The following is a 12654-nucleotide window of genomic DNA, read 5'->3' as shown; positions in this document are numbered from 1 at the left end:
ATATTAAAACATTCTATGCAATTCAAAAAAAAAAAAAAACTCACTGCTGTCAAGTCACATCCGACTCATAGAGACCCCTCCTTGGGGTTCCGAGGCAGTATCACTATGGAAATAGGAAATAGATTGCCCAATCTTTGTTCTGAGGAGTGGCTGGTGGGTTTGAACCATCAGCCTTCTGGTTAACAGTCAAACCCTGAGGCACTATGCCACCAGAGCTCCCAGGCAATTCAAAGTACCATATAAATTTAAGTTGTTACTATTGAAGAGAGGATTTAGGGTGAAAAGAGAGGAACTTTTGGTCTAAATGGATAGTGTAGAAAAGAAGAACTTGCAAATAATTTTAATAGCCACCTCTGTGGGAGAAAACACTCTGCCTACTAGTCAAGGAAAGACACTTCAGTAGAATAGGGACTTCGAAAACTGTGATTGGATCTATATCAAATGTGCTATTCTATGAAAGGATGAGTTTATTTTTCTAATAGAAAGTGTCCCATTAACCTTCACTTTTATGAGAGGAATAATAACTAACGTTTGTTGAACACTTATTATGTGCCAGATACTGTGCTAAGCACTTTACATTATTTTCTCCTTTAATTCTAACAATGACCCTGTAAGATGTAGATAATCTTGTCTCCTACTTGCCAGTAAAAGCACAGAGAAGTTAAGTAATATGCCCAAGGTCACACAGCTAGTAAATAAATGGTGGAGCTTAAAGGTCATCACAATAGTCTGGCTTCATATTTCCTCTTAGGAAGAGTTGCCTAAGTCCACAAAGTAGATACAGAAGCAGGGTTCAAGGAAGGCTATTACATATGAACCAGTTATTATACATGGTATTCTTAATTAGATCAATTTTAGTTAAAACTAAGATTACTCATTTCTCTGCTTTTGGTTGGTGTTCCTAGCCAAAAGATCTTTTTAAAAATCCAATTCTATATCAGCAGTAATGATGGGAGAAGGAATTTCCGTATTGCACAGACAAACTGGAAAAGATCAATGTGGTAAGGATGCAATGACAATGGCCTCATTAACCCAGGAGAACATGGAACCAGGGAAGGCAAAGCCCAGCATCTGAAGATACCAGGTTATTCTTTTCTAGACTTGTTCAGACTCAGTATCGCAGCTGACCCAAAGTTTTTACTGTAAAGTCAGTGCCATATAAGGGTAAACTACAGATAGGAGCTCTGGTAGCATAGTGCCTAAGGCACTTGACTGCTAATCAGAAGGTTGTCAGTTCAAACCCAGCAGCCACTCCTCGGAAGGAAGTTTGGGCAATCTACTTCCATAGTGATACTGCCTCGGAAACCCAAGGAGGGGTTGCTATGAGTCAAGTCCGACTTGCTGGCACATAACAACAACAACAGAGATAGGCTGTCTCTTTCTACATATGGGCAATTTAAGCTTATGAAAAATAGAAGTTAAAGTTCAGGTTTACATAATTCTATATTAAAACATATTTTTTAAGAGTGTGTTCCATATGACGGTCATTCTGAACTAAGGAATGTTTTTTGTAATCTAATGTATAGAAGCAAAGGGGCTATGTAAGCAGTTATTACAGATTAATACTTTGATAAATGTGTTACTAGTGACTTTAAAGCAGTTGTCTTTATAGCAAATTGTTTCTCTTTATATATCCCAATGTGTGAAATGCCCCAAGATGAACAGTGATAAGAGAAATTGGCTTGAACATTTTTCTGGGATAAATTCTCTTCAAGAGTTTGACTCAGATTTTAAGACTCTGGTTTAATTCTGTCATGGAGTTACAGCACTACTTGTTGTACAGTACATACCTACAGAATGGGAGTGAACTGCAGTTTACCTCATTCAAGTTAACTGAGCCAGTCTAGGTTAGGACAGGTCCTGAGCAAACCAGCCTTCTGGGTGGCCCTTGGCTTTATGCAAAACCCATCCTGGGGAAATGTATAAAGTAGATTAGTATCCTGGACTAAACCCCAGATAGGCCATCACCACAAAGTTTATATTCCCCTCTGGGTTCCTCAGTATAACTTCCATCAGCTTCCATTCCACTAGCCTCCCCTCTGCACACTCACACGACAAAGACAGCATCAGGGCCTTTAGCGAATATTCTCCTTTTTTTCCTGAAACTTTTCTTTTTGTCCTACTGTTCATTCTTTGGGTCATTGACCTCTCACAGACACAAATTCTACATGGAAGGCCCTTCTCCCCTCCTTGGTGATAATTCCATTTTAAGAGAGACTTAACAATTACCCTAAGGAGTTCTGGTGGCATAGTGGATAAGGCATTGGACTGCTAACCAGAAGGTCAAACCCACCAGCTGCGCTGCAGAAGGAAGATGGAGCAATCTATTTCTGTAAAGATTTACAGCCTCAGAAATCCATTGAGGGTTGCTATGAGTCAGAATACACTCTGTGGCAGTGAGTTTGGTTTTTTTGTTTTGTTTTGTTTTTGTTTTTGTTTTTTTAACAAAGACAATAGCCACTGGACCTTTATACTGAATGCTTAAAATGACTCCAATGGTGGAAACCTCAAAACAGGTAGATGTTGTGGCATATCTCCAATCATAACAGGAAACTATCTTCTCAGATGAATTCTGAGATGACTCTGCTCCTGCAGGACTAGAATGCAGGTCTCCTTATTTATAATCTAGTTATCTTCCTGCCTCACCTGCTGACTTTAACTTGTTGTTGTTGTTGTTGTTGTTATGTGCCGTGGAGTTGGCCCCGACTCATAGCGACCCCTCCTTGGGTTTCCGAGGCAGTATCACTTCGGAAGTAGGATTGCCCAACCTTCCTTCCGTGGATTGGCTGGTGGGTTTGAACCACCAGCCTTCTGGTTAGCAGTCAAGTGCTTTAGCCACTATGCTACCAGAGCTCCTGACTTTTACTTAGAGCAATGTTATTCAGTCAGACTTTTCCTTGTATGAAAACAACAGCAACAGAAACAAAAACCACTGATTATGTTCCCTAAACCCAACGACCACTTTTGATATTTATGACTAGATACTATTTTGAATGGTATTTTGAGCTTTAGTTCATGTCTGTAAATATTAGTACTAACAATATCTTGACATCACAGGACTAGTTACTATAATGTTAACTTCAGACATCTCAGTAAACTGAATGTTTTTATATTTTATACTGTGTTTGGCCTTTGCAAAGCCAACAAGATTCAGGATCTGAGGTCCAGGTTACTGAAGAGATTACATCAGCATCCACCCCTTGGTAGATTGCATCATGGGAGAAATTCACAAGGAACCCAGATGTATTTACCTTGCTGTGATCTAGCACAGCAAACAAGCCACTAGGCTCTGTGATGTCCTTTTTATTGCCTAACGTTTAAACAGTACCAGTGAAACGAATCTAGTTTTAAGTGAATTTTACTTTTACCTCTGTGATTGAGATACAAGGCTTTTCATCCTAGTAAAGTGCTTTCATACTGAAAATAAAATAGAAAAAAAGGAGAGAAATACTTAAACACGGCCATGTAATAGGCCACAGCTCTGTGAATATTCTGTGTGCTCCTAAACATCATCTGTACTTACTATTTTATAATTAACGTGTGTTGAAACTGAGAACTTAATCTAGAGCTAACCTAAAAGATGAGAGCTCTTTTCCCAGTCTTATCTATTTCAGCCAGATTTTGTTTTGGGACATAAAGAGAATACAACCCCCAAGCTTTGTGCCCTATAAATTGTGTAGCACAACAGGCAGATAACCAATTATCTAACTTCAATTATCTGTCCTAAGTACATTATATGCAAAAAATATATATCTACTGTGTAAATTCAGGTCTTACTACTGTAGGGAGACTCATTCTTCCTATTGTCAGCTGAATTCTCTGTCATATCTTCAAGTAAGCAAGCCTTATATCAAAGTGGCTAAAAAAAGTTGTATATTCACAAGTTGGGGCTTTTGATCTATCTCTCTAATTGGAAAAGAAATATTTAAGATTACCTGAGCCCCAAAAGGTTATATTGGTGTACAGAGCAAGGGATGATGACCATGTGGTTTAAATTTTAAAAGATACCATTGTTGAACTTTAAGTATTAATGGTGTTATCTAAGCCAAAAGATTATGTTCCTGTGCCCATCTTGTCTTTTAGAGGCCCACTGTTGTAAAGTAAACCTAACTAAAATTAAACTGCCTTGTCTTTTTGATAGAATTTTTACTGCAGTTGCATATGGAGCTATGGCCATTGGAGAAACACTTGTTTGGGCACCTCAGTATTCTAAAGCCAAATCTGGGGCTGCACATCTGTTTGCTTTGTTGGAGAAGAAGCCGACCATAGATAGCCACAGTCAAAAAGGGAAAAAACCTGTGAGCACAACTATGATTTTAAATTCCACTTATTATGAATTGTACATATACATGCTGTCTGGATAGAAACTCAAATGATGACTTTATCTGATAACTTTGCAGAAGATAGTGTCATAGCAACATAAATAACTGATTATGGGAAAAGGATAGCAATGATTGTGGCACAATATGAAAAATGTCAGCAATGTCCCTGATTTCCAAATATGGAAGTTGTTACGTTGGTGACTATCTTGTGTATGTTTTCACCACAATACAAGTTTAAAAAAAAAAAGGAACTAATTACGTAAAATAACTGTTATGCCTACAAATGGAAAGAAAGGAGTCTTAATCAAATATTCAACTGTAGTAAAATGTATAAATATTTATATTTAAAATATACATGCTGTTACTTTATTTGCCAATGTCATAAAAATGTTATTGAACAAAGGGTTGATCTTGATATTTTATATAAACAGCAAAGGTTTTAGTCTTGGATCAAGGCTTGTATTAGGATATTTTGTATATTCATTGATAATATATGCAGTGTAAGTAATGTCCTGCTTCAGACACAATTTTTAATAGGAAATATATATGTTTATTAAATTGACCCCTCACACACACACACACACACACACACACACGGTTAGCCACAAACTCTGAGTGTGAATAAATAAATAAATAAAAAGAAATAATCCAGAGATTGTATGATTGTATGCTATCAAAACAATAATAGTCCTATACATTAAATACATATCCAAGTTTAACATCTTTCCATACAGACATTTTAAATTTAAAAGTAAGAATAGCCATTAGGTATATACTTAAAAGAAATTTTTCATTTAAAATTAGTTCCCTCTAGAACTTTAATGCTAGAATTATATATCTGGCAGCTTAAAACAATATATTATCACTACAGCTACATACTTGTTAAAAAAAAAAAAGAATGCCCATTGTTAGTGACAGAAATAAAAAGATCTTGAAATTCTCTAAATATAATGCTTAAATATACATCAAAGTCAAAACAGGATTTCATACTTATTTTTTGGAATCTAAAATATATAAGAAGCTATTTATTTATTTGAAATCTTAATACTTAGGTGTATAATAGTATTCTTATTCTTATTTCTTTCTAAACATTATGATAGAGGAATTGATTGGCTCATCAATCTCTATCTTCAGGACTGTATATAATTGTAGAATAGTGAAATATTTCTTATAAAAACTATACAATTGATCTCTTTAAACTTTATTTTATTTAATATGCAAATGCTTCTATATATCACACCCTATGATTTTAAAAATTCATGTCTGGTAAATCAAAATTGGCAAATATTCATAATCATTGAAGTTAGGTGGTAGGCATATGGCAGTCCATCACATTATTCTCTCTACTTTCATATATGTTTGAAAGTTTCCATAGTATTAGAAATAGTAAGAATAAACTTTAAAATGTCTTATAGTCTAGAAATTTCCTAGGAGATATTCCTGGGACTTGCCAAAAAGCACCAGTGTAATCACAGATATAATTGCTATCTCCATTTTTCTGTGGTACTCTGGGGGTTTTTTTTAACCATTTTTGGACAAATAAAACTCATATTATAGAGGGGAAAACACAAATATTGCATAAGCCACAAAAAAGAAAACAAAACTTTTCTATTACTAGACTTAATGTTTTGGCATATATCCTTCCAGATTTTTTTTTTCCTAGTTTCCGAATTCTTAACCACATCTTCACTTTTCATTCCTTTAAGAATAGAATAATATCATTGAACACTTCTTTAGTATTCCTACTCTCCACCAGCCCCACCTCCTGCCTATCCACTGGGCTCAGAACATGTGGAAAATGACTCTAAGGAATAAATTTGAAAGCACAATCACCACTATTGTCATGAACACACAAGAAACATTAATTTATACCTTCTTAGTTTATGTTTAGCCTAACAACAATAATATGGTTAAGCACTTGACTAATAGTTGAAAGGTTGGTGAATGGAACCCACCCAGGTACCTTGGAAGAAGGCCTGGTGACCCGCTTCTGAAAGGTCATGGCCTGGAAAACCCTGTGCAACACAATTCTACCCTGACACACTTGGGGTCACCATGCGTCAGAATCAACTCACCAGCAATAATGAACAACAGAAACAAAAATTAATAATACTTAAAATGCAATTGACTGGGGACAAGTATGAAATCCAAAAGAACCTAAAATCTTATTTAATAGATATAAAAAGGAAAAGACTAATCATTATTTAGTGATAGCCCTGGAAATATCTTTTCTAAAAATCACTGGTATGTGTAAGTATTGGTTTACAAGTCACTAACCACTAAAGACATTGAAACACAAGACAGCACTAAAATTTTAGGTAAGTCACACTGCCAAATAATGATCAATTGAAAATGAAGTTAAATCTGATTCAAAACATATTGTATATTAACTATAAAACATGGTGCAACTTCTAAAAGTATTATGGATATGCACAGTTTATGAAGACCTCATCTGTTCTGAATCATGCAATAAAGGTCTATATAGCACAAATCAAATACTAGAAAGATATATTTATTCAGAGCTACTGGTCAAACAGCTAATCCACAGAACAGACTGTCGGTAGTGAAGTTATTCATGGGTGAAGCCAAAGGAAGTCAGTGCCTTTGAAGGACTTAAAGTCCAGGAGTGGATATAACAGAAATGATTAGAGAGAGAGAAAGACAGACATATTTGTGTATGTAATAGTAAACTGTATACAAACAGAAGTGATAGAAACTAACTGATGTGGAGTAAGCAGCTCTACAGAGGTGAATATGGTGATTTAAATTAAAATGGTTGTGGACAATATACTCAGTTTTCAGAAAATGTCCAGCCAGTAAGCTATAAAGTGTTACAACCTTCCTAAGTCACCCTGCTAAATACTGTCAACCTCCTTTCACAGGACACATGTGAAGGGAATTTAGAATTTCGAGAAGTCTCTTTCTTCTATCCATGTCGCCCAGAAGTCCTCATCCTTCAGGGCTTATGCCTCAGTATCGAGAAAGGGAAGACAGTGGCATTTGTTGGGAGCAGTGGCTGTGGGAAAAGCACTTCTATTCAGCTTCTGCAGCGGTTCTATGACCCCCCGATAGGGCAAGTGGTAAGATTGAATTTAACCCCTGAAGTTAATATTATTCTTAAACATTCATGTGGGCTTAAGCATCTTCCCTAGTTTGGGTGGGGCAAACGGTACAGAAGATTAAAAATTAAAATCCTCTATTTCAGACCTCTGGTGGTACTGTAAAGCATTGGGCTACAAACCAAAAGGTGAGTGGTTCGAATCCACCAGCTGCTCTGTGGGAGGCAGTCTGCTTCCAAAAATTTAAAGCCTCAGAAATCATACGGGTAGTTCTACTCTGTCCCATAGGGTCACTAGAAGTCAGAATTAACTTGATGGCAGTGGGTTTGCTTTTGACTTTTTATCTTAGTCCTTAACTAAGAGGACAAGCAAATAAATAACAAAAAATAGGACTCTGAGTCAAAATACAAAAGCCCAAAGATTTCTCAACCTTGATGGCAGTAGAAATTTTTATCTTATAAACCAATTTGTTTAGAATATGGGTATTGAAAGACAGGTCTAATGTCCACTTTACATGGACATTAGACTTTCGTTATTCTGTGCTGGTTTAAGACAAATAACTTCCTTCGCCTCCATGGTTCAGCCATCTTGCTATTCCCAGTAGCCACAGCAGCACCGCCAACCTCTCCACAGCTACCAAAACCTTATGCATGTTTAAGGCTTATTTGAATCAGGTTTGTTAAAGTATATCTCTTAATCTCAAAAGAAAGATGCAACCTTTCCTTCCTTTGAACCCCAAGAACTGTTTTTCTTACTTGGCATTTTTTCCTCTCTCCTGTATTCTGATTTTCCATATCCTCTCCCCAACCACCATCATCACACACACACACACACACACACACACACACACCTCTTCTTGGCAAAGGCTGTCTTATTAGTCCTCATTCTAATGCTATTTATGGTCTCTTACACATCACAGATTCTCAGTGAATAATTGCGAACTGGAATGGTCCAAAGTGGCTCCCTTGAACTAGATACGGCTCCTCTAACCATTTACACAGATCACAGCATAGCACACTCCCCATTTTAAGCCCTCCAATGGTTTCCAGACTGAAGTCAAATAAACCACAGTCTATAAAAATCAAACAATGTCCTTTATGACCTGGCACTTTCTATTCCTGAGTTCATTGAATTATGTGTTAGTGTCTTTATTGCTTGCCTCTCTTAGTTAGAATGTAGGCTTCAGGATGGCAAGAACTTCATCTTATTTATCACTATTTCCCCCATTGTAAAGAGTCATCACATGGTAGGGATGCTCATCAAATATAACTGAAAGTTGCTGTATGTCCATGTGACTAAAGATGACTATGTGCAGAATAAGGAAGACCGAAGAAGAATGGATATATTTGAATTATGGTGTTGGTGAAGAATATTGAATACACCAGGGACTGCCAGAAGAACAAACCAATCTACTTTGGAAGAAGTACAGCCAGCATGCTCCCCTTAGAAGAAGAATGATGAGACTTTATCTCACATCGTTTGGACATGTTATCAGGAGGGACCAGTCCCTGGAGAAGAACTTGATGCTTGGTAAAGTAGAGGGTCAGAGAAAAAGAGGGAGACCCTCAACAAGATGGATTGACACAGTGGCTGCAACAATGGGCTCAAACATAGCAATGATTATGAGGATGGCACAGGACCTGGCAGTGTTTCATTCTGTTGTATGGGTCACTATGAGTCAGAACCAACTCAACAGCATCTAACAACAACAATGAGCAGAATGACATATCTCTACATGTGGACTGCTGTATCAGTCTTTATCTTACTTTCTAACTGGGCTTACAGAGAGTAGAGTCTTCTTAACAGTGGAGAAAGCGGTTGATCTTTTTCCATCTGACTTAAGAACAGACCACAAGTCTTTGCTCTAGACTCTAGGCAGGTCTCTAGAATATGTGTCATTAGGTAAGTTTAGGAGTCAGAATATTAACCAGCTACAAACTGTTCACTTCTATACAATAGATAATTTATGAGCCTTCCTTGGGTAACCTGACCCTTTGAAATAGCTTGAATTCTTGTCTTTCTTGTTATGATTTGTGTATGTCTGACTATGAAATCATTACAGTAGACCGTAACATGATACACTTGTCAGATCTTAACATGCCATTCTCCATTCTGCTTTTGGCAGCTCTTTGATGGTGTAGATGCAAAAGAACTCAACGTACAGTGGCTCCGTTCCCAAATAGGTATAGTTTCCCAGGAGCCCGTGCTCTTCAACTGCAGCATTGCTGAGAACATTGCCTATGGTGACAACAGTCGTGCTGTGTCACTGAATGAGATAAAAGAAGTGGCAAATGCAGCAAATATCCATTCCTTTATTGAAGCTCTCCCTGAGGTGAGAAAATATCTGAGATGTTAAATTACAAAGCTGCCAAGAGAGCTTAAGTAGTTAGAGAGCCTCCGTGGTTGTTTTTATGTACTCCTTTAGTGGTATAATTTTATTAATTGCAAGCATCTAACTTTAAGAGCAAAGTTTAACATTTTTATGTGATTATCTTTTTCCTTGTTGTTTTGAAATACTTTAAATAAATTTGATGTGAAAGTAGAAGGTAATGTGAGTTAATAGATGGTGAAGTACTTTTCTCAATTTTTTTATTTATACTTTAATTCAAATAATTTCTTTATACAAAAATAATGACAAAGGTTGCTGTTTGTGATCAGATTACATATGTAAATGAGGTGGTAGTGTTTACTGTTGGTTGCTCATTTATTTGCAACAAAACCCAAGAGCGATCTCAGCACTTGTTGGGACACAAATTTTCTAGAGTAGCAAAATTTGGAATATTTAGATGGTTCTCACCCACTGTTGCCATGCTAATTTAAATAACCAAGACTTGCTTTCTTAATTACATGTTCCTGTAATAGAAATACAACACACAAGTTGGACTAAAAGGAGCACAGCTTTCCGGCGGCCAGAAACAAAGAATAGCTATTGCTAGGGCTCTTCTTCGAAAACCCAAAATTTTATTGTTGGATGAGGCCACTTCAGCCCTTGATAATGAGAGTTAAAAGGTAACATCCTCTTCTGTCATCCCAGAATATAATACCAAATAGAAGCATCCAGTATCAAGGTCAAATTTGGAGAAAATCAAGGTCAATTTGGAGAAAGAAAGGTCTGGGAAGATTTGTAGTCACAGGGTCACCAGCCTTGTTTACAGGCTTGTGGGGAGGTGGGAGAAAGGTGGAACAGAAGGCACCTCTATTCTGAAAGTTTTCCCCTTTGAATTCATCTCAATATCAAAAGGGGACCAGTTCTTGAAATGTTTCTCCATTGCAAGAACAAGAAAAATTACTTTCCTACTGTATGATTTTTACTCCAATGATGCTATACAAATTAATAAGGCAATCTACATGTGTAAAAATGCAGTGTCAATACAGGCTAGTGACTCCACCTTCTGCAGGCTACTAGTCTGCTCATTTGAGCAGGAAATGATGTAGCAAAGTGACAGTATGCATATTCTTCAAGCTATTTCACATGTTTGATTTTGGTGTGTCCTCCTCTTTCTTGCACATGAAAATCAAACCAAACCCACTGCCACAGAGTCAATTCTGACTCATTATAGAACCCCATCGGGTTTCCAGGGCAGTAAATCTTTACGGAAGTAGATTGCTCAGTCTTCCTTCTGCAGAGTGGTCAGTGGGTTTGAACCACCAACCTTCTAGTTAGCAGAAGATTTTAGGTGCCTTAGGCACCATACCACCAGAACTCTTTTCTTGCACACAGTGGGCACTTATTTGTTAAATGAATATTAATAAGTAAGTAATAATCATTAATATTTATAGATGCTCATTATGTGCAATTAGCTCAATCCTCACAACTTGATGTATAAATTAGCTTCTTTGGTTAGCACGCACATTTTACACATCAGCATACTAAGGCTTAGAAAGATTAAGTAACTTCTCTAAATTCTAACATACGTGTCCAATTTAAGAGCTCATGCTGTTAACCCCCATACAATTGCTATTTGTAAATGAATATCATTCTTGGTTCCCAGTGAAAGAGCATGCAATGAAAGAAAGAAACAAGGCTTTTGGCATCAGACAAATCTGAGCTATAATCTGGATTCATCAGGCACTAGCAGTGTACCCTCGGTCATTTGACCTGGATTCTAGGAGCCTCAGTTTATTCATCAGAAAGAAGGGAAAATCCCTTAACTTTACAGGATCATTGCAAGGATTTAAATGAGATATCCATCTTTGGAACCGTTTATATATTCAACAAAAACTGGTTTTCATCCTCCGTTCTTATATCCTCTATCTAGCATTATACCTTCATTGTTAGCTGAGGTACTGTTTAAGTCAGGACACTTGTACCACAAACTCCTTCCAAAAAAGAGAGAGAGAGAGAGAGAGAGAGAAAGAGAGAGAAAGAGAATAAGGTAAATAAATTAGACAAATCTTCTTAAGTGTGAACATACTCCTTTCTGGCTTTGAGTTTGGAACCTGTTAATTACCACTTACTTACATACAAACAACCAATTCATTTTTACTCATTGTCACAGAAGCTTTTCCAGTAGACAGTCTTACTAGATGTGTCTATAATTATTTTTCCCGGATGTCTTTTGAGTAAGGTGAATATTTCACAAAGTACGGGACTTTCCTTGGGGATAAGCAAATAAAATGAAGAATGTTATTAGAATACCCTGTTGCTTTGGCTTAGACAGGTTTATCAGCATCTAAACAGAGCCTATGATCACAACTCTTTCTTGCTTCCAGGTGGTGCAGCATGCCCTTGAAAAAGCCAGGAGAGGGAGGACGTGCCTAATAGTGGCCCACAGACTCTCCACGATACAGAATGCAGATTTGATAGTGGTTCTTCACAATGGAAAAATAAAGGAACAGGGAACTCATCAAGAGCTCCTGAGAAATCGAGACATTTACTTTAAATTAGTAAATACACAGTCAGTGCAGTGACATGATTGGAAAGTTAGCACTTGTTTTGATCCTTGTTAGTAATTATTTGGCTTGCTTTGCTCCCTTGTTATTGCATGTATCAAAAAAATACTTAGAATCCTGCTACTCAAGTTCTGTTTACACATGATCTTTCCTTCTGTTTTTTTAAAGGAAACTATTTGCTAAATTCATGTTAGCAAGAGAATGCCTGTATCCCTCACTTTATGTTATAGTGCACGTTGCTTGCAAAGCAGCTTTCTGTAATGTGGACTTATTTTCCCATCAACTTCTGCAATAAAATTGGGAATATGTTCCCACCAGGAAAAATTATCTGGTTAACTAAGTTGAATGGTTTTAGCAGAAAAAAAAAAAAAAAGTAAAAT

The 12654-nt window shown here is 36.9% G+C and overlaps 1 protein-coding gene across 1 annotated transcript in view; it reads left to right on the top strand.

Annotated features, from left to right (window-relative positions):
* ABCB5 (ATP binding cassette subfamily B member 5) overlaps positions 1–12292 on the top strand; it is a 193493-nt gene extending 181201 nt beyond the window's left edge. The window contains 5 exon segments of the mRNA XM_007946604.1: positions 4142–4298; positions 7205–7402; positions 9507–9713; positions 10244–10390; positions 12095–12292. Of these exon segments, the coding sequence (XP_007944795.1) occupies positions 4142–4298; positions 7205–7402; positions 9507–9713; positions 10244–10390; positions 12095–12292 (907 nt within the window).
* The last annotated feature ends 362 nt before the right edge of the window (positions 12293–12654 follow it).

This window comes from Orycteropus afer, unplaced genomic scaffold (assembly GCF_000298275.1).
Source record: "Orycteropus afer afer isolate SDZICR_OR568_19922 unplaced genomic scaffold, OryAfe1.0 scaffold00008, whole genome shotgun sequence".
In the NCBI taxonomy this organism is placed as follows: Eukaryota; Metazoa; Chordata; class Mammalia; order Tubulidentata; family Orycteropodidae; genus Orycteropus; species Orycteropus afer.
Note: the sequence above shows the minus strand (reverse complement) of the source record. Positions and strands in the feature narration are given on the sequence as shown.